Source organism: Juglans regia, chromosome 1 (assembly GCF_001411555.2).
Source record: "Juglans regia cultivar Chandler chromosome 1, Walnut 2.0, whole genome shotgun sequence".
Lineage (NCBI taxonomy): Eukaryota > Viridiplantae > Streptophyta > Magnoliopsida > Fagales > Juglandaceae > Juglans > Juglans regia.
In genome coordinates, this window is record NC_049901.1 from 44,082,079 (window position 1) to 44,108,020 (window position 25,942).

The following is a 25,942-nucleotide window of genomic DNA, read 5'->3' on the forward strand; positions in this document are numbered from 1 at the left end:
TTGAAAGTTTTTAGTCGTTCGAGCGATAACTATTTTATTTTACCCAATAATGAAAAACCAAATAGACATATATAATATTTAAAAAGTTACATTACAATTTGTTCAATACCCATAAAATTAGTCTAATAAGTATGAACTATATAAATAAAACAGTAGTACTAGCATTCTTCGTATAGAAATAGATCCCAAAATCTGTACGTATAATGTAAATTAGTTGCATGGAGGCTTTTCGCACGATTGTGAGGAAATCGATGCCGGTGGCTAGGCTTGCGACAACACATGACGGTAAGGAGGTGGAGAAAACAGAGAGTAGAGTCAGGATTGGGGCGCACGACGATGGATCGAGAGAAAGGAGGGGATAGTCAGCCGATGAGGTATGGTGGCTCACTCATGGTGCGGCTTCGTTGTTGCCATTCACAGGACATCTTAGGACAGTGGAGGGTGAGAGAGATCAAGATGGAGATGTTGAGAGAAGGAGAGAGAGGATTTGAGAGGGAGAAGGGGTTTGTCGCCAGCTAGGTGTGATGGCGTCGTGGTACTATCGATGGCAGCAGCGCGGGCTAGTTAGGAGGCTTGCTGGGTGGTCATAGCAGTGGATGACGCAAGTGGGGGAGGAGGGGAGAAAAAAGAAATGAGAGAAAGAGAGGGATTATGGTTTTTGTCTCAAAACTACGTAGTTTTGAGTCTTTCGCTTTAGAAAGAAACTTATTAGTTAAAAAATTGCCGCAATAAGTTTCGGCGACAATTCTATCGCTGCAAAATTTGTTGTTATTTTTCGTCCCTTACCCAACGGGTTCTATTGCGGCGACAAAAATTCACCACGAAAAGTCAAATTTGTAGCATTTTCTCTATGTCGCTGAAAATAAAACACTGCTACAACAAAAAATCATTTTTTGCAACTAAATTTCCATCGTCTGAATTGAATTTAGCCGCAAATACACTAAAATCGTCGTAAAAGATCAAAATATCGATACACAAAGTTTGGAAATTGTTCACAACGAAATAAAAACTAAATTTGCTACAATGATTTTGCTTGCACTAAAATAAAGTATTCAGAAATAATGTACTATCAGCAACGATTACTATTACAGCGAATATGAAATCGCTAGAATAAGCTTGCTTATTTCTTGTAGTGGATAGATCAGAATAAATGTACACGATAATGTTAATTAATATTTTGGCCAAAATTCTCTAGCCACAAGATCACGTAAAATTATTCCGCCCCCTTCTTCAAGTTTTTGGACAAGGATCGATCTTTTCATGCCATTTCACTAACTTTTCGCTTTGCAGCGCCAAACAAGCTCTTCCATTTATATATTTCTCTGTGTTTTAATTAATTCATCAGTTTTATTTATATACATACGTACGGTTAATTTGATTCCATATGTCGTATATCACCAATTCATATGCTAGATACATGATGCGTGTTACAATTTTAATTTTTACCAATAATTAATTTCTTCAAACCTTTAATTAATATATTTTTAGAGTGCCTAAAAAAAGCAGGTGGACCTCATGAAGCCAAATGACTTCGTCCTGACCCTTAATTTCTAACTATGACCACGTATGAGTCCGACAAAAACTCATGCATGCATGCGAAGTGCATGGAATTAATTAAGTACTGTAGACACTATTTTTAGCTCAACGTATAACCATTTTGCTGTAAAAATATTCCATACACCCTGTGATCCAGATATTATATAATGATCATCAGCAAACTCTTTGAGACACACCTTACCAAGAGGTTAGAACCAACTCCAAGTCCAGGAAACCAAGAGAGAACGATCGACCTTTACAGTACGTACATACGTCGTTATACGATACTAGTACTACTTAAATATAATGGTAATGTCTAAAGGAGCTGTTATTTGTCTGATCTGCATGTTCATGTTGGTCTGCGGGATTCTTGTTGGAGATACAGATGCATCTACACTCAAATATGGACCTATACGATCGGGTGATATTCCTCCTAACTGCAATCTGCATTCGGACGATCCGTCTTGCCATGAGACGCCTGCAAATGGCGGCAAAAAAGGTTGCGAAAAGGAAACTGATTGCCGACCAATGGAAAATTAAGATCGAATTAGTGATTAAGATTATATATTATATAATTAATTACAAAATATAAAGAATAAAGTATGTACTGCTGACGACTTTTTGGTCGTCGGACATCATTTCATGGCGAAAGGTTCATTGTATTTTTCTAGCAACATGGTTGGTAACATCAAGAAAGTATTATTTCCACCATCTTATGTCTTGGAAAAAAAACTTGTGAGAAATAGACAAATTTGTTGTTGTGAGTGTAACAGCCCGCTAGAAATTCATTGTTGGAATTTTTATTAACTTTAGGAATCTCGTAAAAATCCCATAAGTTTTTATGAATCGATCAATCGCATAGGTTTTAGTCTATCAACATAGTCAGTATTATCACTCACTATGGTGCTAGAAATATGAGTTTTATTTTTTTGAGGTGGTTTGAAGTGTCAGAATGCATTATGGTCCACGCCATTAGACTTAGTGGATTATATAGAATTTTATGACGCAATATCCTATTTTCATAATTCCGGACGAAACATCTGTTGAAAATTGTGAAATTATTTTTAGGGGCACTTCGAGGTTGAATTTCGGTATAATATTTTCATTGTAGGTTAATATGAATATTTAGAAATTTTTAGTGTTAAGTTTATGATTCACTTTTTCGGAGTGAATAGTAATCTCGGTAAGCGCACTAATTGTAGTGTTTCAAAATCACAGTGTGGAATGTCCAAATTAGATTAGAGAAATTTTATTTGGACACTTGGCAAGATCTTAACCACACTTAGTGAGTAATATTAGACACCTGGTACCATGAGGAACGTTTGATGAATTTGAAGGAATCAAGCTGTGAAATCATGTTACTTAAGCAAAACTTTGTTTCATCTGATCAACCATATTGTGCCAGACCAAAGAGGTTTTCAATCCTAGTGAAACCCTAAATGGTGGGAATCCAATTGAAAGCCCAAAAGTTTTGTTGAAATCGAAACCCTAAACGGTTTCCCCAAAACCCTAAAGTTGGCCTCTAAACATTTTCTAATCCGATTTCTAGCATTGTGTTTAATCACTTGATTAAATCACTTCCACATGCTATTAATCCTTCAAATTTGTGTTAGAACATCATTATCCAACCTTGTTAACCTTGAAAAATTGATTGGACCGAGTGATATTGGATTTGGGCTTGATAGCAACCCAAACCCTCTTTAAACCCCAAAATTTAGGCCCATTCGGTTTAGGGCCATTAAGGCCCACGGATTTGGTCACCATAGGATTGCTTCATGGCTAAGTTTTGTACCCCCACTTGGCTGGCCAGATCTTTACAAGAAGGGCCTAGAAGGTTCTTGAAAGACAAAGCTAAAGGGTCACCTCACTCATTCACTCTCACACTCCACCTTGAGAAAAGATCTTGGTCTGATTTTTATGAGAAGAAAAGGCCAACACTCAACTATTCCTTCAGTCCTATCACTTTACATAGCTTGTGTAAGTAGCTCTCCAGTCCACTTCCCACGAAAAGCAGCTCCCCTTTACACTTTTCCTTCATAGAACACAAAAGACACTCTCGGACAGTTTTTCGTACCTCTTTTGAACGCCTGTTTCGAAGCTTTTGTAAGTGTTTTCTAGCAAAATTTCCTTCATAAAAGTTATTTCTTTTGGAGTCTAGTTTACGTGGATACCTTATTAGTTCCATTTGGAGGTCCTTTGGTCGGTAAAAAGTTGTTTAGACTCCAGAAAGGTCATTCTAGGCGATAAACTGGAGAGTGTGTTATATTTTGGAGTTTTTGACCAAGCTAATGAATAGATCTTGGTCCGAAATTTTTATGGAGTTAACATGTGTATATGATTATTGGTTGAGAATTTGTTGCATGATTAAATGTTTTGGTGAAATATTTTCTTAGGTCTAGAAACTTAGAAACTGGAAGAGGAAAAGCAGTTTCTGTTTTGAGAAAGTTTAAATCTTTTATGGTTTAATCTTATTCCAATGGCTTTGATATTTTTATTGGAAGATCCTTAGCATCTTATATACATTCAGATATTTGGTTAGGCCAAAGTGATGATGTTCTTGGCTAAATTAATGTTTTGGGTGATGTTTAACCATGTGATGTTGAGTTTGAAGCTTGGATCTGTTTTAGGACACCTTTTTAAACCATGTGATGTTTTGGTTTGAAGATCACTTCTTTATAAGTCATGGATCAAGAGGTTGATCAAAACAAGTTAGAAACAAAATTCTGTTTTGAACTTAGAAAAAAAACCAAAAAGTTCAAGTATGGTTTTAATGATTTTGATGATATTTGTTCATGATTCAAAACATGATTATTCTTAAGAATATGTTATGAGTATAGTAGATGAAAAATTTTGGTTTAATCATGAATTTTGAAATTTGAAAGAATTACAACAAAATAAAAGGAAATAGCCTTTGTAAGTTTCGGCCCTATAAAGTTTTAATGGTTGTGTTTAGTTTTAAATTTTTTTGAATTGATATTTGAGCTTAGGACAAAATTTACATAAGGTATGTAAATTTTGGTGATTTTTGGAGTTAGGATACAAAATCCTTAACTTAGGGGTAAAATGGTCATTTTCTCACATGTAGAGGGTAAAATGGTAATTTTACTCGAAATTGATATTTCTCCATATTCCTAATTGTTAGTGATTAATTTCTAATTTTTAGAAACCGCTACTTTCAGTTTCTCGTGATCGCACTTGAGTTTTGTCTCAAAGCGAAGATCGAGGTAAGTTAGCTTTTAACTATCTATCAGTTTAATGTGTATGAGTGATAAGTAAGGGAACTAAATTGTATATATATGCATGTTATCATATGTGTCATGCCAAATCATTACATATTTATCTGTTACACATAATTTATTCTGTCATGAATTATTCATCTGTTATACAAGATATTCAGTCACGTATTGCTATACATTGCAAGTATGTCATGTTAAGTATGCCATCTGTTACATGTATTTCATGTCACGTAATATTCACTGTCACATGTTACGCCATGTTAAGAAATATTGTCTATTACATGGTTTGCTATGTTACGAAATGTTGCTTGTTACATGTATGCCATGTTATAAAATGTTGTTTGTTACATTTATGTTTCAAAGTATGTCATGTTTGTCGTCTTACGTTCTTTTCACGTTACGCTACGTCAAGATTTCTGTCTTTTATGTCACGTTCATGTTACGTCACGTTACGAAATGTCATATCTGCCAGTTAAGTCATTCATGTTAATCACGACCCTAAGCGCTAGGATGAGGTAATATCCTAGTGGAACTCCTTTGTTCACGCTGGAGTGTCTAAATAGGTGTGAAATTCCCTAAATTGACAAAGTACAGTCATCAGGTTGCGAATGGGGCCTAACTAACGTCGATGGTGCCACACATTATGTTACGTGTGTCCACAGCAAGTGTGGCACAAACAAATAAGTCATGGAGCCACAACAACTGTGGAGCATGAAGTGTGGGGCCACAACAACTGTGGAGCATACACTACGTGAGACACAGCAATTGTGACACGTAGAATACGTGGGGCCACAACAACTGTGGAGTACGTATTAACGCACTCACAGCTGGTATAGAAACCTGTGATGTGATGCGGTAATCGGCAAGGACACACGGCTCAAGGGGGCCTGTGTAGCCCCCATATGGTCACTTTAATGATTAAGTCTATTGAATAAGATTCCAAGTTCAAGTCATGTTTCACATTATATTATGTTCAAGTTTACGTTCACGCAATCATGGTAATCCCATGAGACAAGAATATGTTCCAAGTTCATGTTATGTTATGTTCACGTTTACGTTATGTTTCAAGTTCACATTTATGTTATGTCATGCTCAAGTTCAAGTTCAAATTATGCATGTTCATGTTCATGCTATGTTTCAAGTCCATGTTATGTTCCAAGTTCACATTCATGCTATGTTTCAAGTCCATGTTATGTTTCAAGTCACGTTCATGCTAAGCTTCAGTTTCAGTTTAAGTTATGCCAGTTATGTTATGTTGTATGTCAAGTTATGCTATGATTACTTATGATTTGATTATGCATTCATGCTTTTACTGCCATGCATGCATCATTAACCTGTGTGGAAGTTTCTTGTTAACTTGCTGAGATTTGTAATCAAATCTCATTGTGGTAGTCCCAACTACCATTCCTCCCGAATGGTAGATTTTGCTACAAGATCTGAAGGAGAACCGGGAATCGACCAACTGGAAATGGTCGACTAAGCGATGGTGTGACATAGATGGTAGTACAGCAGTTACCTCAGATTACTACTTGTATTTGTGGAGTTCAATCTCCAATACTCTTTTGATCACAACCATTTTGGACTAGTGTTGTGATCTCAGTTGTTTAGTACGTCATTATGTATGAAGTATGTTTTAAGTATTTGGGATATTTCAGTTTGGTGCATAGTATTGCTGAAGAAATAAATTATTCGCTGCGAATATTGCATAATACTAGATGCATGTTAGGAATATTGCATCTTATATGTTATGAACAGGGGCAAGTAACCTTGTGTTGCATGTCTCGACGCTTCAAATGTCCGTCCGATCCCAAGCGGAATTTGGGGGCGTCACAGTGAGTATTTGAATTCACCACCTTATGGCTGGGTTGGTCGTCGACATGAGGGGGACTCACCGGTGGTGGTGGTGAGGCTTCGGCGCACGACGGGGCCGGGCTGGGCTGAAGGAGGATAGGGTGTGGGGAAAGAATCGGGCCAGAGGAGAAGGAAAGAAAGTGAGGAAAAAAATTACTATAATATTTATCACTATTATATATAAAAATAAAATAAAATTATTAAAGGATTTATCACTAGTATGTAAAAAGTAGATTCTTTAAAGTGAATCTCAAATATATCAATTTTTTTTTAAAGATATTGTGCAGATTTTACACATTTTAAAATTATATAAATAATTTCTCTTGTTAAAATTTAGAGATACAATTATAAGACTGTAATATTTATCACTATAATAAATAATTTCTCTTGTTAAAATTTATATATAAATAATTTCTCTTATTAAAACACTGATTTAAACTAATTTAAAATTTAAATAATTTAAATATAAATAACATATCATACATAAACTAGGCAAACGTGCGGGGGGAAGGAGAGAGAGGGAGAAAGGAAAAGTGGGAGAAAATGTTGGTTTCTTTGTTTTAAATTCCAACCCTTCATCTTGAATCTTCAGATTTAATCTAACGGTAGAAATTTAAATTTTGATTTAATCTAACATAAAATAGATAATTAAAATATAAATATTCTATCATACACTTAAAATTAACTTTAATTTATAAAATACTAATTTTTCATCATTAAATAAAAGATAAAGTTTTACTAAATATTTTTAAGATAATAATATTATATCATACACTTAAAATCAACTTTAATTTATAAAATACTAATTTTTTATCATTAAATAAATGATGAAATTTTACTGAACATTTTTATGAGAAAAAAACTATCTAATTAATTTGAATTTTTCATATAATTTAAATTTCATAATAAATGATAAACATAAATAAATAATAATTTTACTCTTATACATTAGACTATTTTAATATTTGAAGTTACACTTTATTTTTTTTCTTCAATTTGGCAGATGTGGCGAACGTACTTTGGACGTTTACTACTGCTAGTGTATATATATATATATATATATATATGTATGTATGTATTTATAGGCTAATTATAGCCTTTTATTTTATTAAATTCTCTTTTGTCTTGAAACGGCCAATTAAATTTTATTATAGCCTCTAATGATCTGATATTCATGCTTATTTTCGCTTATGCATGTGGATAGGACTCTTCATCCAACTCGCCCCTACCCGAATTTCACTGTTTCGACCTGACCCGTTCCCACGGCTATTCTATTACCCGATTACCCGATTTGGTCGATACCCGATTACCCGACCCGAATGCGATTTTCGGAATACCCGATTACCCGATTACCTGATTTATTTTTTAATTCTGGAAAGAATAAATATAGATAGAAACCACTATTGGAAGCATCCATTTTGCACAGATGATGTGGCATCATCTAGACCACACATCTCCCCAAGTGAGTGTTAGGAACAATCAACTAGAAGCAGTCATGCAGTGAGTGCAAAGTGTGCACTGCTATAGTGGCTTCTCTCTAACATTACTCTTCTGGAAAAATAGATATGCTAGTCTCTTATAAGACTCTGAGTCCAAGAATATCCAAAAAATCTGTTTGTAAATATCCTGGTTACTGTCATAATGAAGTTTAAGAATCTTTCACATTTTGCAGATGGTCTAAGATTGCTTCTCACCTCCCTGGAAGAACTGATAATGAGATCAAGAATCACTGGAACACCCACATCAAGAAAAAACTAAAAAAGATGGGTATTGATCCAATCACCCACAGACCAATCTCTAGTACAGCAAATGATCAACCCCAGCAAGAACAAGAGCAAAAATAGAAACAAATTACTTCTCTATCTGATAATGATTATACACTTGACTTTGATCAAAACAAGGAACCCGAGACATCATTTGAGTCATCCTCCATTACTGAAGCCAGGGAGGAAGGAGGCAAAAGCATGACAAGCACATGTGACCCAATGGAGCTCATGAATAATAGCTTCTGCACTGATGAAGTTACATTAATTGAACCCCATGAGATTCTTGTCGCATGTGCAGATTCTTCATCAAGTTCTTCCTCCTCATCATCCTCTTCTTCTACTTCAAACTCCAACTTCTTGCAAGACTTACAGTTCCTGGATTTTGAGTGGCCTTGTGACTACATGAACAACAGCATGAGATTGTGGGATTATTACCTCAGTCGTTGGGATTTATATATAGATCATGATCATAATAACTAGTAGAACTTGTCAGAACAATAAACAATTGGCTATATGCAGGTCAAATAATGATGCAAACCAAGGAGTTGGACATGCTAATCATACAAGTGGGAATGGAGCTGAATTTGTACAAGACCCTTTGTCATTTCCTAGTGGCCCAATTACAAGACTTAGAGCCAAACGTTTCAAGGAAGCACTAAATGGGCTAATCCAAGAGAATTGGGCTGATTCTAAAAAGACCAAGATGGGCTCAAATAATATTCAAGACTTAATCCATGTCATCAAGGCAATTGAAGAGGCTAATTAGCACATAGAAATATGATGAAAAATGACAAAGGGTCTTGTACAAATTCAGCTCCATTCCCACTTGTATGATTAGCATGTCCAACTCCTTGGTTTGCATCAAATAACTCCACAACTTGGGACAAAAGGAGATGTCTTTAGTAAGGTACTAAGTTAATGCTAATTATTGGAGATAATCAAACAAGATTGTAACTTACACGAGGAGTAAAACCATTGGGAAAAGGATGATGATGATGAGACACCCATATATAACTAAGATTCTATATAACTCATGACTCATGAGACACCCATATATAAGCAAGCAAGAAAGTGAAGAACATGCCCACAAAAAAAAAAAAAAAATGGTCTTACTCTTGGATTAGCTAGTTTTGGTCCAAAAGTACTTCAAGTAATCTTCAATCGACCTCATTTAAAATATCCTTCAAAGTTATCTCTACATGAAAAAAAAAATTATGTTAAACATATAATTAATTGAAAAGACTATATGAAAATAATTTTCAAATGTGAATCTTACCGGTTTCTAACTTGTAGCTTTCAACATCTTCCATTACATCTTGGGAGTCATAATTAATGGAGTGAGTCATTAACCATTTTTGTGTGCAGATAAAAGATTCAACTGTTGTTGGGGCCAATGAGCTACGAAATGAATCTAAGACACGACCTCCAACGCTAAATGCCGACTCAGAAGCAACAGTAGATATGATAATAGCTAACAAATCTCGAGTCATATTGGCAAGGATCGGATATTTGATTGAGTTCACCTTCCACCATAGTAGAATATCAAAGTCGGGTGTCGATCCTTCAACACTTTCCATGAAATACTTATCCAATTCTGATTTAGACTCTACCACACCCTTTGATGCTTGATATTGTTCAAACATACTTAATATATCATCCACATTATCATAAGAAATGTTGCTTTGGGTCTCACCAACACTTGATTGGCCCCTACTTGAACCTACACTAGATTTTAAATATTGCTGATACATCCGCTCAATTATCCTCCTTAACCAATCAACAAGTTCAGACGCTCGCTCATTCCCAAGAAAATTTCTAAAACAAAATTCCAAAACTTCTAACTTGAAGTGCGGATCAAGCATAGATACAATAAACAACATTTTGTTCAATTTCTCAAAATCCCCCCAATACTTGTCATATTTCAACAACAGCCTCTCCGACATGGTTTTCAGCATATTACTCTCACTCATAGAAAATTTGTTCAAATAATTATAGACTGTAAATATTTCTCTAATGAACAAATTTGAAGTTGCATAAATTGAGCCTGAAACCCGCAAAGTCATATCATAAAAAAGCTTCAAAAATTGTACAAAAACCTTGATGGTTTCCCAATCATGTAAAATTGGTATTCATTGTCCAACCTCACGTAAATATGGGCCAAACTCGTTGTCTTCATCTTGCATCACCTCAAACGCCGCATAATATTTGAGAGCCGCTTTGAGTTCCACCTAGTTGAAACATCAAGACAAAGAAGCCCACCACTCAAAATATTTTGCTTCTCTATGCATGACTTGAACTTATTAAGTCTTACAGGGAAAGACTTCACATATTTAACTACATTTCGAATCTTGACAATTGATTTATCAACTTCTTTCAATCCATCCTGGACAATGAAATTCAAAATATGTGCACATCTTATATGTATAAATTCATTCTCTAATACCATACAATCCCTAAGTTTGGCAATTTTCCTCAAATAATCAATGGCCGTTGTATTAGAGGATGCATTGTCGACTGTGATTGTAAATATCTTCTTTATGCCCCATCCAAGTGCAAATGACTCAATCTCTTTTCCTATTGTTATTCCTTTATGATCAGGAACTTTCTTAAAATCTATAATCATCTTATGCAAGATCCAATCATCATCAATAAAATGAGCTCTTATGCACATATAGTTAAAATTTTAAATTGATGTCCACATGTTAGTAGTGATGCAAATCTTATAATCAGATGCCATAAACATGTTCTTCAACTTATCTTTTTCTAACATGTACATCTTCATACAATCTCGCATAATAGTAATGCGAGAGGGGATTGAAAATCTAGGCTCAACTACAGCCATAAAGTCTTTAAAACCTTGTTTTTCTACAAATCTAAACGGTAGCTCATCCATGATTATCATTTTAGCTATCGCTGATCGTATTTTCTGTTCATTGTACTTAGCAAGTCCAACACTAGGACTACTAGTTGTACCATCAACCCCCATCTTCCTAGTCCCGGTCATTTTTTATTGGGGTTATCCCTTCCAATTCCACTAGCATTAAAGACTTTACATGTCTGATGATGATACTTCAAAGATGAAGTACCTGTTTTTTAGGATGACATAACAAAACCTTACCACAATAATTGCACGTGGCTTTGGGCTCATTGGGATCCTCGACATTCTCAATCCTCGTAAAGTGTTACCATACATCTGATATTTCTCGTTTTCTTGTGATAGGAGGGCGAACTTGAGGACTAGTTGTTGGGAGAGAGCTATCCAAAGTTGGAGGCTGAGTACTATCCAAATGAATCACATTGGGCATTGATTCAGACCCAGATGAAGGCATAGCAGCACTATATTCTATAGAGTTCAACTGCAATATAAAAAAAGAAAAAGAAAAAAAGAGAGTAAGATACCTGCACATGAATTAAGTTTCGATATTCGTTTGAGTGAAAATGACAATTTATCTTCCAATTAATTCAAATTTCATATCAACAAATTTCAATATTTGATGGGGTCAACATCTCCCAGCTTCCCTTTGGTGGGTTCAAAAGGACTCGTAGAAGCTGGTGTAAAATCATTGTCAAGGCATGCAGATGCTTTTCACAAATTAAAGAAAACATGAACCGCGACCCCATATTCATTCTTTTCACTTTCTTAATGATGGTGATGGTGATAAGATACGTGCACCACTTTCTAATTTTGAAAGTATTATAACAACTCACTTTCTAAACAACTTTCTAATTGAGCACCAGAATCACTGTTTCTAATTTTGAAATACTTTAGCTATATTAAAAATCAAGTGCACCATTAATTCTTAGCCACCAAAGCTGTTATCACTCTAATCTCAACTATCTCTATCTATTTTCAAGCTTTCCCTCTAAATGGGGATCCAGAGCATGCAGGTAGTACTGAAAGTTAACAAAAATAAAAATCTAATCAAAAGTGACAATACATGCATTTGATGACTATATATATATATAGTACTGTGCTTTCATCAGTTGCAACCTTCGACTACGTACAGTTTCTCAATGCATTAGTTGAACCACAACAATGTCTTCTTTAGTATAAGTCGATCCCTTCCTTGATTTTTCCAAAGAACAAATTAATTAGCCAGCCTTGATCTTTGGTCTCCTAGCAAGTACAATTTTTTCTTTAATTTAAAGCCTAGCTTGTACGTGTGTTTTGTAAAACTAGATTGTACGTACGTGTTTAGGTTTGGGTACCCTACTCCCTTATGATTTTACACATCTCATGATCTGATCATTATAAAACATTAATATTCCATGATTAAACAGAACAGACACATGTCTGAGAGTCTATATTGGTGCATACTGGAGGACAAAAAGGTGGATATAACTCCACTATAGAATAAAGTTAAATTTTTCAAAGACAATAATACGCATGCACACTTATGGGTTCATATATTAAAAATTTGAGGTCCAAGACTTTAGAATATTAAAAAAGTATTATAACAATTGTATTAATATATATTGCTAGCTACTAGTTAGTGCAAGAGCAATACTTCTTAATGACCCCCGAACAGAACCAGAACCATCTCCCCCTCCCTTTTCCATACAGTCAATTCTCTTGTGAGTCAAGGAAAGCAAAACTAGAACCAGAACCAGAACCAGAACCAGAGCAATACTTCTTACCTACTAGTTGTGACCTCTGTGCCCAAGGAAAGTTGTATTTCATTACTTTATTAATAAATAAAATTAATATCATGCAACTATTCCAGTTGGGTTAATGCATGATCTTGTTCTTGTAATCAATATGTGTTTGTTGTTATTGCTTTCTTCACGGGGTGTGTTATCTGCTATTGCAAGTCATGGAGTTTCTCAACTTACTGGTAACATTAAAAAAATCAAAGTGCTCTATAAATATTTTATAGGATGGCAAAGAAGATATTACCTTCCCGATACTGCCAGTATCAATCATACTGGCACTGAAGTTGCCTTCAAATCATCATATACAAGTGTATCAATCATTCATTAGTCCCTCAGTTTTGGTCAGAGTAAATCTCATCTCCTTTTGGGGTATATGTTTATGGGTTTTATCTCAAGGCAGCCCACCACCTACACTCAAGTTTCTTGAGACCGAGATGGTAAAAATAAAACACCCATAAACTCAAAACACACATAAACCGAAAATATTCAGTATAGTCGATTCCTTCGTAAGAAAATACTCAAAAAACCCTCAAAACACCCATAAATCCAAAATATTCAATATAGTCGATTCCTTCGTAAGAAAATACTCAAAACACCCATAAACCCACGACTAACAAACTCACAAACTAATCTCATGCAAGGGAGCAAGAATCTGTTTTCCAACCATCTAAACACCTATAAACTAACCCACTAACCTTGATTTTGAGTTGCGATGAAGAGAGTGAGAGCTGCGAGAGTCAGCTGCGATGGAGAGAGTGAGCTTGCGAGGAGGAGAGCGGCTGCGAAGGAGAGAGTGTCGAGCGGGTATTCTGTGAGTTTTAGACGAAATCGGGTAAACGGGTATTACCCCGTTTAAAAACGAATCGGGTAACAGGTATTACTCGTTTAAAAATGAATCAGGTAACGGGTATTCCATTTCCATTTAAAAACACCAATGGGCCGGGTAATTCGGGTCGGGTCGGGTATTCGGCCTTTTCGTTCACCCCTACATGCATGGTATGCTTGTCTCGGGTACTTAAGTATCCTGGCCTGATCATGAAGAAATAGGTTCTCAAAACAAATTATTTAGGTATGTATATATGCTTAATTAATATAATTGTATTGGTTAGGAGGAAATTTTGGCCAAAACAATCTGGTAATTAATTTATTTATTACCTATTGCAAGCGTTCTATATATATATATATATGTATGTATATATGTTATATGAAAAATATATATTTCTAAGTCTTATATATTTGGGAACAGTACTAGTACTGATCAATTACTTAATTAAGCAAATAAGATATTCCCAAGTGAATCCTGCATGCATGCGCGTACGTGCATGGCTGATGATCACCAACGTAAATTTATCATGTATATCATCAGGCATTACTCTTTTTCGTTATTCTTCTCTTTTTTTTTTTTTTTCCTGGAAAAGAGAAGTACGGTATGATCCGTAAGTGTATTAATGTAAAGACTTTATATTGAATTCATCACTCATTTTAGATCCTTAATTTGTTTTTTAAAACAAAGAAAAGGAAAAAAATAAAGACGGTATCCGAACCTTATTAATAACTCATTATATATATTGACTATCAATATATTATCTATACCAATCTCATATATATTAACTCATTATAACCCTCAATCATAGACTATCAATATCTATACCATCATATAATTAACTCATTATATCGACCAAAATCCACAACAGAGATATTAGACGACGATCCACAAGAAATTAAGAGCTTACTACGTACGTAGTACTCTATTGGGCCTCATGTTGAGGACAAAATTAATATCGAGAAGAAAAAGAGGATCAACAATTACTTTCTGAAATTATCTCCGAAGGAAATATTGTAGATTGTGAGATTATATATATATATATATATATATATGGATTTATATATTGAATGTGACAGCTTACTTAAGTTATTATTTATTTTTGTGGAATTACTACCACAAGTAGATGCATTAGCTTAGTGTAACTAGCACGGGTACTGTGATGCTTTGAAGGGGATGGGTTTATAACTCCATAGCTACGCTTTTAACAAAGCATCTGACAGTCTAAGAGGGGTGTCCGCGTACCTTCCCATCCGTCGTATGGTGGGGCACAAGATCCTGCCCGTGGGCTTAAGCCCAAGCTCATTCGCACGGCCCGTGATCTGAAGAGTGGATACAATGCTTCAAAAATTAATATATACCCAAGATCAGTGTCATGAGTGTGTTCTCTTGGTGAAGACAGGCGCCTATCCACTTGACTAGATATGCTTCTTGGATTTTCAGATATGAAACATATTGGGGAAGAAAAGAAGAATGCTCTTTTCTAATTCAAGCAGCATGGAAGGGGTAACCAAATGAGGAAACATCACTAGCAGCAGTTACAAACAGACTGAACAAAGTGTAAGAATAAGTTGATTCACTGGAGCAAGGAATTTGAAAAGACAAACAAGGGAGTTATCGAGGGTAAACTGGCTCAAATCAAAAGTTTGCAAGAGACTAACATTTGAAATTATATAATGGAGATCAAATAAATTCAGAAAGAAGTTGCTCACATGCTAGAAGTAGAGGATTTGAAGTGGAAACAACGAACCAAACACAAATGGCTCAAGGAGGGGGACAAAAACACGAATTTCTTTCACAAATGTGCCAACCAAAGAAGACAAACCAACCTTATCAAGAGCATTGCAGATGGTATTGGAGCAACCAACACATCCCCACTGAATTATTCCAATATCCAACTTCACAATGACAAAGTTCAAATTATAAGATGAAATCAATTTTATTTTTTGAATCAAAACATCACCTTTCACACATCAGTAAATTAGTCATTACAACACTTATCTTGTAAGACAACATAAAAAAAAAAAAAACCCTCAGAGCCATTCTCTATCTAGACCAGCTCCTCACTAGAATTTACAGCAAATTGTGCAAGATAGTGAGCTACTCTATTCCCTTCTCTATATGTATGTTTGAGTATCCAAATTGGATGTGTAAAAAGAATCCCTTTAATGTCTTCTATAAATTTTCCATGCCATTCCCAGCATTCCTCCTTGTTATTTACAACTTTAATCACCCCCAACGCATCACCTTCAAAGATTGCCTTTTGTATATTAAGTTCTGCACACAAGCAGAAGGCCTTCCATAAAGCAGTAGCTTCAGCAAGCACAATTGTTTGAATTCAATCTTTTGGCATACACAAAGACACATGCACATCTCCATTTTCATCTCTAATGACCACTCCAGCCCCATCCTTCTCTGGTTTGCCTTGAAAGCAGAATCCCAATTTACCTTCACATAGCCTTCTCTTGGAGCTTCCCATTTAACCAACCTCCTTTCCATTATAGCATGTTCAATTCTCTATACCCCCTTTTGTTGTGCTTGTTGAAAATCAATGAGACTTGTTTGCTTGCTGAAATACCATCACAGGGCTATTAAACTTCCCTTAAAAAACAAAACCATTCCTTCTATGCCAAATATGTCTCATAACAGATACCACCAGTTCCATATTTTTCAGTGCCAGCTCAGCTAACAATTTCCTCCAGACAGCAACCATATCCACCTCATTGACACCCATTTTTGCACTGAACTCTCTCTCTCTCAACTCATACATCCATAGATACAGGACAACTCCCTAAAACATGGCATACAGTTTCATCTTCCCTTAAGCAAATAGGATGGCATACAGTTTCATCTTCCCTTAAGCAAACAGGACATATTGTTTTTTCCAATAGTTTCCTTTAGAGATTCTTCTTGGTGGGAAGGCAATTGTTGAGGGCCTTCCATAATAAGTTTTTAACCACTCACGAGGTATTAAGCTGCCATGGCTCTCTCTACCCTTCTTTAAGCTTCCTCCCATTAGATGACTCCATTTTCAACTCTTGCTTCCTGCTCAGATCAAGGTGATAGGCACTCTTTACACTAAAACACTCATTCTTAGAGTAGGCCCAAATTCTCTTGTCCTCCAAGCCAGTGTGACTCAAAAGGAATATTGCATATCAATTCAGCTTCCTCTTCATTGAATGTGGCCCTCACTGCCTCAAAATCCCAACTACCACCATTATACCAACTATCTCCTTACACAACCTCTTAGGCACCCTAAAAACATTCACGTGGTAAGTGGGTATGGACTTGATAACTGTTTTAAGTAGTACTTCTTTGCCAGCCGATGATAAAAACTTATTTTTTTAGTTATTAATCTTGTGCCAAATTTTGTCTTTGATTCCCCTAAAAGTGTCATAACAGCCTTTTCCAACCATAGTAGGCAATCCCAGGTATTTTTCACAACTACTTTGCGCTCTTGCCCCTAGGTCTTGCACAATCCTTTCCTTTCCTTCCTGTCTAACTCGAGAGCTAAACATCACAATGGTTTCTTGTAGATTCATGCATTGACCAGAAGCTGCTTCATATACCCTTAAGATTTTCTTCACTTTCAGTCATTCTAGCCACTTAGCTCTTGCAAAGATAATGCAATCATCAACAAATAAGAGATGAGAGACTCTTATATCTCCTCTTGCAACAGCCATCCCTTTTATATCACCCTTAATTTCAGCTGCATTAATAAGATTGCTAAGTCCTTCAACACATAACAAACACAAGTAAGGGGATATTGGGTCCCCCTGCCTAATACCTCTTGAGGGATATATAACATCTCTTGGCCTCCCATTCACCAACACTGCATAAGAGACTGATGTTATACAATCCATAATCAACCCTATCCATCTCTCCCCAAACCTCATCCTCTGCATGACAGCTTTCAAATGGGCCCATTCAACCCTGTCATATGCTTTCGAGATATTCATTTTCAGTGCCATACTTTTCCATTTCCCTTTGGATCTGGTCTTCAACGAGTGCAATGCTTCATAGGCTGTCATCACATTATCCAAAATCAATATTTCTAGAATGAAGGCACTCTGATTTTTAGCAATGATCTTATCCAATACCAGCTTAAGTCTGTTTGCAAGGGTCTTTGAAATTAGCTTGTACAAGACATTGCACAAGCTAATTGGTCTGTAGTAACCAACTTTCTTAGGCTCTGAAACTTTTGATACCAGTGCTACATAAGTAAAATTGATGGACTGCTCAAGAACACCCCATAAGAGAAGACTCCGTAAGTCCACACTTAGATGAAATCAATTAATTAATATCAAAGAGTAATAATTTGTACAAAGTTTTGAATAGACAATTCAGGTACAATTATATTGTAGAAAAAAAAATGTATACAATTTCATTCTTTATTAATATGATTAATTTTTTTATAAAAGATTTGCGTAAAGCTTATCTATTTCTCAATTATGTTTGGGATTTTAGTCGTGGCTGCCGCGTCTTTATATATTAATGAATTTATTTTATCTTGTAAGAAATAAGAACAGAAAAGAATTCAGCCGTTTATCTTTATTCTTCTAGATCTTTCCCAACAGTCAAACGCCAGCACATACGTAACACGGAATCCACAGCCGTTTATTTTAGCAAGACGCTCGTCCATACCTGTTGTCATGCACCGCCCCTTATCCTACGCCGCTCTCCCTGTTCCTATATAAATGCATTCCCCAGCCCAATCTCGTCCAAGTTTTGCTTGACATTTACACAAGAAGCAATTCTCAGAATATTCGCTTTTCCACAGAAAAGAGAGGGCGTCCGATCCACACCTGAGGTAAGGTCTTCGAAATTCTATATCCGGGGGTGTTTAATTATGGATTACTACCGTCCTTTAGTTTCCAAGATTGTGGTTTTGTGCAAGTAATTAGTTTAGAAATCTTTATTCGAGTTGGAATTAGTCTATCATTAATAAATCTTTGTTTGTTCACGGTTTGTGTGGATGTATAATTGGTACTTTTGGGATAAATGAAATTATGGTTTTCTATCAATTTCCATCAAAGTTATTTTTTTCCTGGTTTATATTGTTTTGGAATAACTTGAATACTTGATTGTGGATCTGCAGAAACTATTTTAATGAATTCGGGATTCAGGCTATTGATATGACCGGTGACTTATATTCAATAAGTAGGGAACAGAAGCTTTTACTGTATCTACTTTGTTTCCCAAATGGACCTCTTGTTTCGAGATTTTTTTAAATGTTCTTTTTGTTTATGAGTTGTTTTGCTTAATTAGTCGATATCTGAATTCTGTAAGTTCATGTCCCAAATCGAATTACTTTGAGTGATTGAATTTTATGTCTGCTGAAGCATTCTGTGGAAGTTGAAACATGTCGTATTCTGTGAAGCTCAAGAACTTGATTATCCTTTACACATGACTTCCTCTCTTCCCATTCTATTTGTTATGGTAAGAGAATACGATGGTAGAATTAGTTTTTCATCACTTTATCTGTATTCTGAATTCTTCGAAAATTTATAAACAAGTGGAGAAGTGGGGAATGCATAGTTTCTATAATCTGTACAACCGGTTCAATCCATATCCCTTTTTGTTTTGTACCCATCATACTGTACGACCTCACACTAAGCTGTTAACCTAAAGTATCAGTATAGCTGCATTCTTTGTGGTTTCAGACAATATTGCATATTCTTAAAAGATGATTTAGGCATATTGGTTGCTCATTGTACGTAAAATATTTCTAGAATTTGTAGATATTTTTCTTGGAGCAAGTTTATATCCATCGGTTTTACTTGTGAATGTTAAAGAAATCTCTTACAGTTTTTCCTCGCAGCACAAAATGGAAAATCCCGAGCATGTACAAAATATATCAGTGGTATGGAGGGGGAAGAAGTTTACCATAGAAATGGGTTCAGGCGCTACACTCAAGGAGCTTGGGCTCAAACTACAAGGATTAACAGATGTCAAAGCAGATACCATGCGGCTCATTGTTCCACAATCTTCCAACAAAACATCGAAGCTGCTGTCTCCTTTCTCCGATGAGCAGGCGTTTTTAAGTTTGGAAGAAATTTCCATAACAAAGGTACCATCACTTGCTTTTTTATTCGACATTTTGGTTCATACATTCCAACCATTGTTAAGCTAAAATTCCCTGGTATGGCACCATCTTTATGATGTGAAAAGTTAATCTCAACATTGTCTATCGAGTAATTATTTTTAGTGCTTTTGACATAAGCTACTTGCTGGTGGCAAATCCATGATAGCTTCAATGTTCGAAAACACTTCAGTGCATGCTAGAGATTTCTAACTCCTAATTACACATTTACTTATAGTCTGATCTAAAAGAGTGTGCTGACTAACATGGAGAGGATTCTCTCTGTGCTTGGATCCAGTTTAGATGTGCATGCTCTTTAATTACAGAATATTATAGCTTTGATTATATTTTCATTCAATTCATTGTATAAGGAAAAAATATTTATATGGTATTTAGAAGTATGATGTATTCTGAATCTGTTGTTTATTTAAAAAAAAAAAAAAATCTTTAGGAGCTTTAGACAACAACCATGCATGAATTTAAAAAGCTTTAAATCGAACCTCCATAATTAGAGGTCACAGAACTTTGACACATCCTAAGAAATTATCAGCCATGTTTTTCATCTTCATATATTAGTTCCGTATGCTGAATTATCATGTCTTTTAAGACTAATTGCCTTTTTCTTCTATTTCAGGGCAAGTCTATCAGAATGATGGGTGTGCCTGGAAGTGAGGTTGATGAAATTCTACAAAATGCAAAAGCAAATTTAAGGGTAGCTGGATTTGAAGAAGAGGAAAAGAGACTGAGGCAGCGGATGTCAGATAGGCCTCATGCTTCCCCAAAACCTCCACAAGGACCTTATATATTTTGTCATTTCCGCACACTTGAGATCCCAGGAATTGAGGTATTTGACTTTCTAATTACTTTTTACCATGTATAATATGTAGTACAAATAGACTAGCTTCTCTGTAGGAAGAAAGATCTGTTTTCAAAGTGAAAAGTGGGGCAAAAAGGAAAGAAAGGGGATTTAAAGAGTCATTAATCTTTTTTCTTCAAATAAGTTTGTACTGCCTATCGCAAAAAGAAAAAAAAAATCATGTTTTTTTCTTCTCATCTTTTTAGCTCTTTGGCTGTACTATATTTTTAACTATATTTGGAGTCATTTCAAATTCTGGGTGTGAGGGATAGCCATGAGGAAGTCATCATAATTGTGTAAGTACAAGATTTAAACACCAAACTCTTCTATTCAAACCTCAAGTCTAAATCTCAAAATCTGTGGGTTCTAGGAGACAAAAAATTAGAGTTCTTAATTGATATTAAAGATTATAGTAATATGACATTTCGTTTCATGTTATGTTAATTCCAGATCATTGAGTCAATTAATTTCTAGGTTTTTCTATTAAAATCCGTGAAATTTTCCTAAAGAGAGTTTTAAAATCAGTCTTATAGATAGAATTGTCGTATACGACGTATCAAAAGGAAAAGAATTTTCATATAATGGCCATGACGGATGCAACCTGCTGGTGCGTGGGTGTGCACATGTGTGTGTGTGTGTCCATGCCTGTACGCCTACTTTTGAGTAAACATCCCTGAATTACTTCAGAGCTTGTTATTTAGCAGGATACGTAAACCTTGCTGGTTCACATATAATCTATACGAATCAAACATTGAAAATTTCTGCAATTTACGTGAGTTTCATTGCTTGTGAAGCTCATGATATGTTTGTTGAACAGTTTGTTCACGATAGACTTAGAAATGGAAATGTTTATATAGAGTGATCTGTTTGTAACTCATTTTCTCCATCATACGATGATCTTAAATTGAACTGTTTTGGAGTGCATTAAGCAATTTTATCATGGCCATACATAGGTTGGTTGTTGAAGTGTGGATCCAGATCTCAACAGATATACCGAATGAATGCCCTTTTTATTTTGTGTATATGTTTTGAACTGAATGTTTTATGCTTTATTTTGCTCGGATTTATGCCCCTCAATAAATACTAAAACTTCCAATTTCTTGGACTGATTTTTGGTTAACTTGGTTGTTACTTGTTTATAGATGAATCCTCCAGCCTCAGAGGCACTGAAGAGAATGCATATGCTTGCGGCAGATCCTGGGATTGTTGCTATTATGAACAAGGTACCACTAAATAATTTTTCACACTCCACTTCTTTCAACTAACTCTCTCTTATGTGCGGTATCGTCTCTGATAATTTATAATTTGATTGGTCTTTATAGCATCATTGGCGCGTAGGTATTATGACTGAGTTGGCCCCTATTGGTTATGTTGGCATAAGTCCCAAATGCTTGCTTGGTTTCAATAAGGTATTAGCCTCTCTACGCACAAACATTTGTTGGACTGTTATATTTACTTTCCCCTGCTGACTCTTATTTTTGCAGAATCATGGAGAGGAGATATCCTTGCGTCTTAGAACTGATGACCTTAAGGGTTTCCGGAAGTATGAAAGCATCAAGAAAACTCTTTTGCATGAACTTGTAAGATACATCTCACCAACTTTTAGTGTGTGTGAAGTGCTTTTGCTTGTGTAGATGTGAGTCTATGATTCTTTCTATGTATAGACAAAAGGTTCTTGTGGTTTTGCATTTTAAAATACTTTGGTTATTAGCTGAAATTGAGATTGATTTGGATTGAGTTGAACTCGTTGATAGTATTGAGGGAGCTCATATTGTTTTTATTCCTGTCAGGCTCACATGGTACACTCGGAACATGATGAAAACTTTTATGCTTTGGATAAACAGGTCAGAATGCCTATACCTTCTCATGTTTTCATGTTATAAGTGTCAGAATTGATTTAAGCTCATTACTATGCTTCAGTTAAAGTTGACCTATCTTGATTTGATATGCCTCTGTATAGTTGAACCAAGAAGCTGCTAGTTTAGATTGGACAAGATCAAGGAGTCGTACATTGAATGGTGTCCGATATTCAGGACATTATGAGGACGACGACTACATTGGTGACAGTAGTAATACTCCTCAGAAGCTTGGAGGAAGTACTTTGGATCAGCTTGCGAATGCACGTGCATCTTCAGTTGCTGCTGCCTACCGCCGTTTATCAAATGCTTCTGTGAACACCTGGGGAGGATCTGTAGCAAGTGAAGAACCAGACCCTGATGACTCTGGGTTAAATACACATGGACTACCTGCTTCTATGGATTCCATGGAAAATGAAAACTTCAATACAAATATCCAAAGTCCCAATGAAGCACAGATAAAACCTGTTTCTGAGCCTGATTCCGACAATCTTTCTGGCGACCAAAACAAGCTTGAACCCAATCCTTGTGATTCGCAGTACGGTGAAACAATGGATTCTGAATTTTATCCAGAATTTACTGGAAACAGAACCGTATTTGGACAAGGTTTCAGTAACTATGTGCCAATACCACCCTTGCTGCCTTCAGAAACTAATAGAAAGTTGGGAGCCACAAAGTTGCATGAAGAGCCTGATCCTGATAAGAATCAAGAGATGGAGATTCTGGACACTGGAATTCAAACAAGGAAGGACATTGATGAACCTGATCCTGATGATTCTCAAGCAAATGGAGCTGTTCAGACTGAGCCTGATCCTGATGATAAGCTGGGGCACGCATTTGGAGTATCAAGAATGCAAACTTATGAACCTGATCCTGATGATTCTCAAGCAAATGGAGCTGTTCAGACTGAGCCTGATCCTGATGATAAGCTGGGGCACGCATTTGGAGTATCAAGAATGCAAACTTATGAACCTGATCCTGATGATTCTCAAGCAAATGGAGCTGTTCAGACTGAGCCTGATCCTGATGATAAGCTGGGGCACGCATTTGGAGTATCAAGAATGCAAACTTATGAACCTGATCCTGATGATTCTCAAGCAAATGGAGCTGTTCAGACTGAGCCTGATCCTGATGATAAGCTGGGGCACGCATTTGGAGTATCAAGAATGCAAACTTATGAGCCAGATCCGGATGATCAAGAACTACAAAGAATCCAAGACCCTGTAACGTTCCTTTGTAGTAGGCTGAAGAAGGCCATTGAGATGCTGCAAGTCGAAGTTACTCCCTTGGAAGCTACTGCAGTCCTACAAACTTTGTCTAAGATAATTAGGTATACTTGCCAAATCACTGATGCTTTGTTTTCTTCCTTTTTGTTGCCAGTGGGTCATAAGTTTTCCTATCTAGTAGTTACTGACAAATGCTACAATTATGCCATGCGCTCTCAGGAATGTGATTGAACACCCTGGTGAGATGAAATATAGAAGACTGCGCAAGGTACAGTCTCACTCTCTCTCTCCCTCTTTCTCCTCTCAATGAAACTTTGCATCCTATAGTTGCCTCATCAAATACTTTATTGATAACTAATGTGTGATGCATTTGCAGGCAAATCCCATAATCCAAAAGAACGTCACAAATTATCAAGGTTTGCATCTTTTCTCATACTGAATTCCAAATTTTCCAACTTTACCAAGAAATTGTAAGTGTAATGATGGTCGTGAAGTCATTAGGGTCAGTCTTGTGTTACAAATTGTTGGTAGATGCCAGATATATGTGAAGAGCAAACTGAAAACAAAATCGAGCTAGATACCAATATAAGCTTTGGAATTTCACTATATTGTCGAATACAAACAAAACATGCGTGAGTGCTGGTTAGTTGAAATACATGAGTGCTATATCATGCTCAAGCTTGGGTTGACATGTGCACTCAATTGAGGGACTCTGTAAGTTGTTTTTTTGGATGCATTATCTTATTGTTAAGGTATAGGCACTAACAACGATGCTGAATCCCGAGACATTATGGAGGGGTTAAAACTGTGTTGGAAATGACAAGTTTACATAGTTGAAAGTGAATGTGATTCTAACTTGGTGGTTGATTGGTTGTGTGGGAGGGGCCGTGCTCATTGGTCACTAATTGAGATCTTGGATAATACATGCAAGTTTTCAATCTAGGGTGGTTCAAGGATATGAAAAAAAGGTAAATCAGATTGCTGATTACCGGGTTCTCAGAAGCTTTTGGATGTTTAGAATGTACATAAGGAAGTTAGAAGGATGCTTGGTAATGGAGAAAACTAAACTGCCTTATATGAGATGTAAATAAATTGGTTTTTGTATAGATGGAGGTTTGTATTGTGTTCCTTATAGCTATATAGTCTGCATACTTTTTGTAAATGTGGTTTGTTCATACCCAGTGAGCTGTGGATTGATAGAAGTTCTTGTTTTTTGAAAATACTTTTAAAAAAAAAAAAAAAAAAACATTGGATCCACGATCTCTTACGGGATGTGACGAATCAGCCAAGTCAAACCTGGATGGATTCTTGGTTAATTAAAAGATGACATGAAGTAGATTTATGTGAATTAGGCAAATCGAGCATATACTGACAGCTTAGCAAAGCCCCCACCCTCAAAATGCTACCCCAAGGGGTTGGATAGAATAAAGTCTCCCTAATTAAAAGCAAAGGGTGAACATTAATATTTACTGGTACTAAGTTGAGATCAACTTGTTTCCAACTCTTAATAATGAGATTTTCAATTTACTAAATTGAAATTATCTGTTCGTGCTTGTTGTGATTACAGCTGCGATGGACATTCTTTCTTTGATCGGTTTCAATGAAGATGTTGTGTTGGACGAGATTGGTAAAGCAGAGACTTACCTAGTTTTGAAGCGGAATGATCCCGGCTTACTGTGGCTTGCAAAGTCTTCCCTGGAAACGGCTTACTAGTGATGGAAGTGCGTAGAACATATCAAAACAGTGAAGGTGCCATATGTAAATCGTGCAGTTATACTTCATAAAATTCAGGATTGTACGTTTGGTATCATAGTTTGTTGATAAAACGTTAGTAGCAGATAAAATGGTTGTTTAGGAGTCCAATTGCCGTTAACAGCCCGTTTATGTTAGCGATACTGTCAAACTATGGAAGCCCGACATTGTCCAGAAAGATGGTTGTTTATAAAATTAAATGGATGAGGGATTGAAAAGTTTGTTGTATGTATGTTGATTGTTGCTCATAAATCATATTTTCTTATTAGTTTATAAAAAGTTTTAGCAACTCATTTGATGCTACT

The 25,942-nt window shown here is 35.9% G+C and overlaps 2 protein-coding genes and 1 pseudogene across 5 annotated transcripts; 2 read left to right on the plus strand and 1 right to left on the minus strand.

The window, feature by feature from the left end:
- The first annotated feature begins 1,848 nt into the window (after nucleotides 1-1,848).
- On the plus strand, nucleotides 1,849-8,869 carry LOC109012730 (annotated as a pseudogene).
- An 8,589-nt stretch (nucleotides 8,870-17,458) lies between these two features.
- On the minus strand, nucleotides 17,459-17,896 carry LOC109012729 (uncharacterized mitochondrial protein AtMg01250-like). The gene has a single exon (XM_018994522.1). It carries the CDS (start codon nucleotides 17,894-17,896, stop codon nucleotides 17,459-17,461), a length of 438 nt encoding a protein of 145 aa, XP_018850067.1.
- A 566-nt stretch (nucleotides 17,897-18,462) lies between these two features.
- Nucleotides 18,463-25,916, plus strand: LOC109012658. Of its 4 annotated transcripts, XM_018994409.2 has the most exons (12): nucleotides 18,596-18,675; nucleotides 19,208-19,304; nucleotides 19,687-19,935; nucleotides 20,582-20,791; nucleotides 21,946-22,026; nucleotides 22,126-22,212; nucleotides 22,288-22,383; nucleotides 22,594-22,647; nucleotides 22,764-23,989; nucleotides 24,105-24,153; nucleotides 24,262-24,301; nucleotides 25,453-25,916. In XM_018994409.2, the coding sequence occupies exons 2-12, from the start codon at nucleotides 19,272-19,274 to the stop codon at nucleotides 25,596-25,598; spliced, it is 2,271 nt and encodes a 756-aa protein (XP_018849954.2). In that variant the 5' UTR covers nucleotides 18,596-18,675; nucleotides 19,208-19,271; the 3' UTR covers nucleotides 25,599-25,916. The 4 variants fall into 4 exon arrangements, with proteins under 4 accessions (XP_018849956.2, XP_018849955.2, XP_018849954.2 ...); XM_018994411.2 differs by lacking the exon at nucleotides 19,208-19,304 and having other exon boundaries at nucleotides 18,463-18,675; XM_018994410.2 differs by lacking the exon at nucleotides 19,208-19,304 and having other exon boundaries at nucleotides 18,570-18,675; nucleotides 19,674-19,935.
- Nucleotides 25,917-25,942: the final 26 nt, after the last annotated feature.

Excerpts from the sequence above, each read along its gene's own strand:
- LOC109012658 (XM_018994409.2), top strand. The coding sequence starts at position 19,272 with ATGACTTCCTCTCTTCCCATTCTATTTGTTATG. Across the intron at positions 19,936-20,581 it reads AAGAAATTTCCATAACAAAG|GGCAAGTCTATCAGAATGAT; the intron begins GTACCATCACTT and ends CTTCTATTTCAG. Across the intron at positions 22,648-22,763 it reads TTTATGCTTTGGATAAACAG|TTGAACCAAGAAGCTGCTAG; the intron begins GTCAGAATGCCT and ends GCCTCTGTATAG.
- LOC109012729 (XM_018994522.1), bottom strand. The coding sequence starts at position 17,896 with ATGACAGCCTATGAAGCATTGCACTCGTTGAAGACCAGATCCAAAGGG.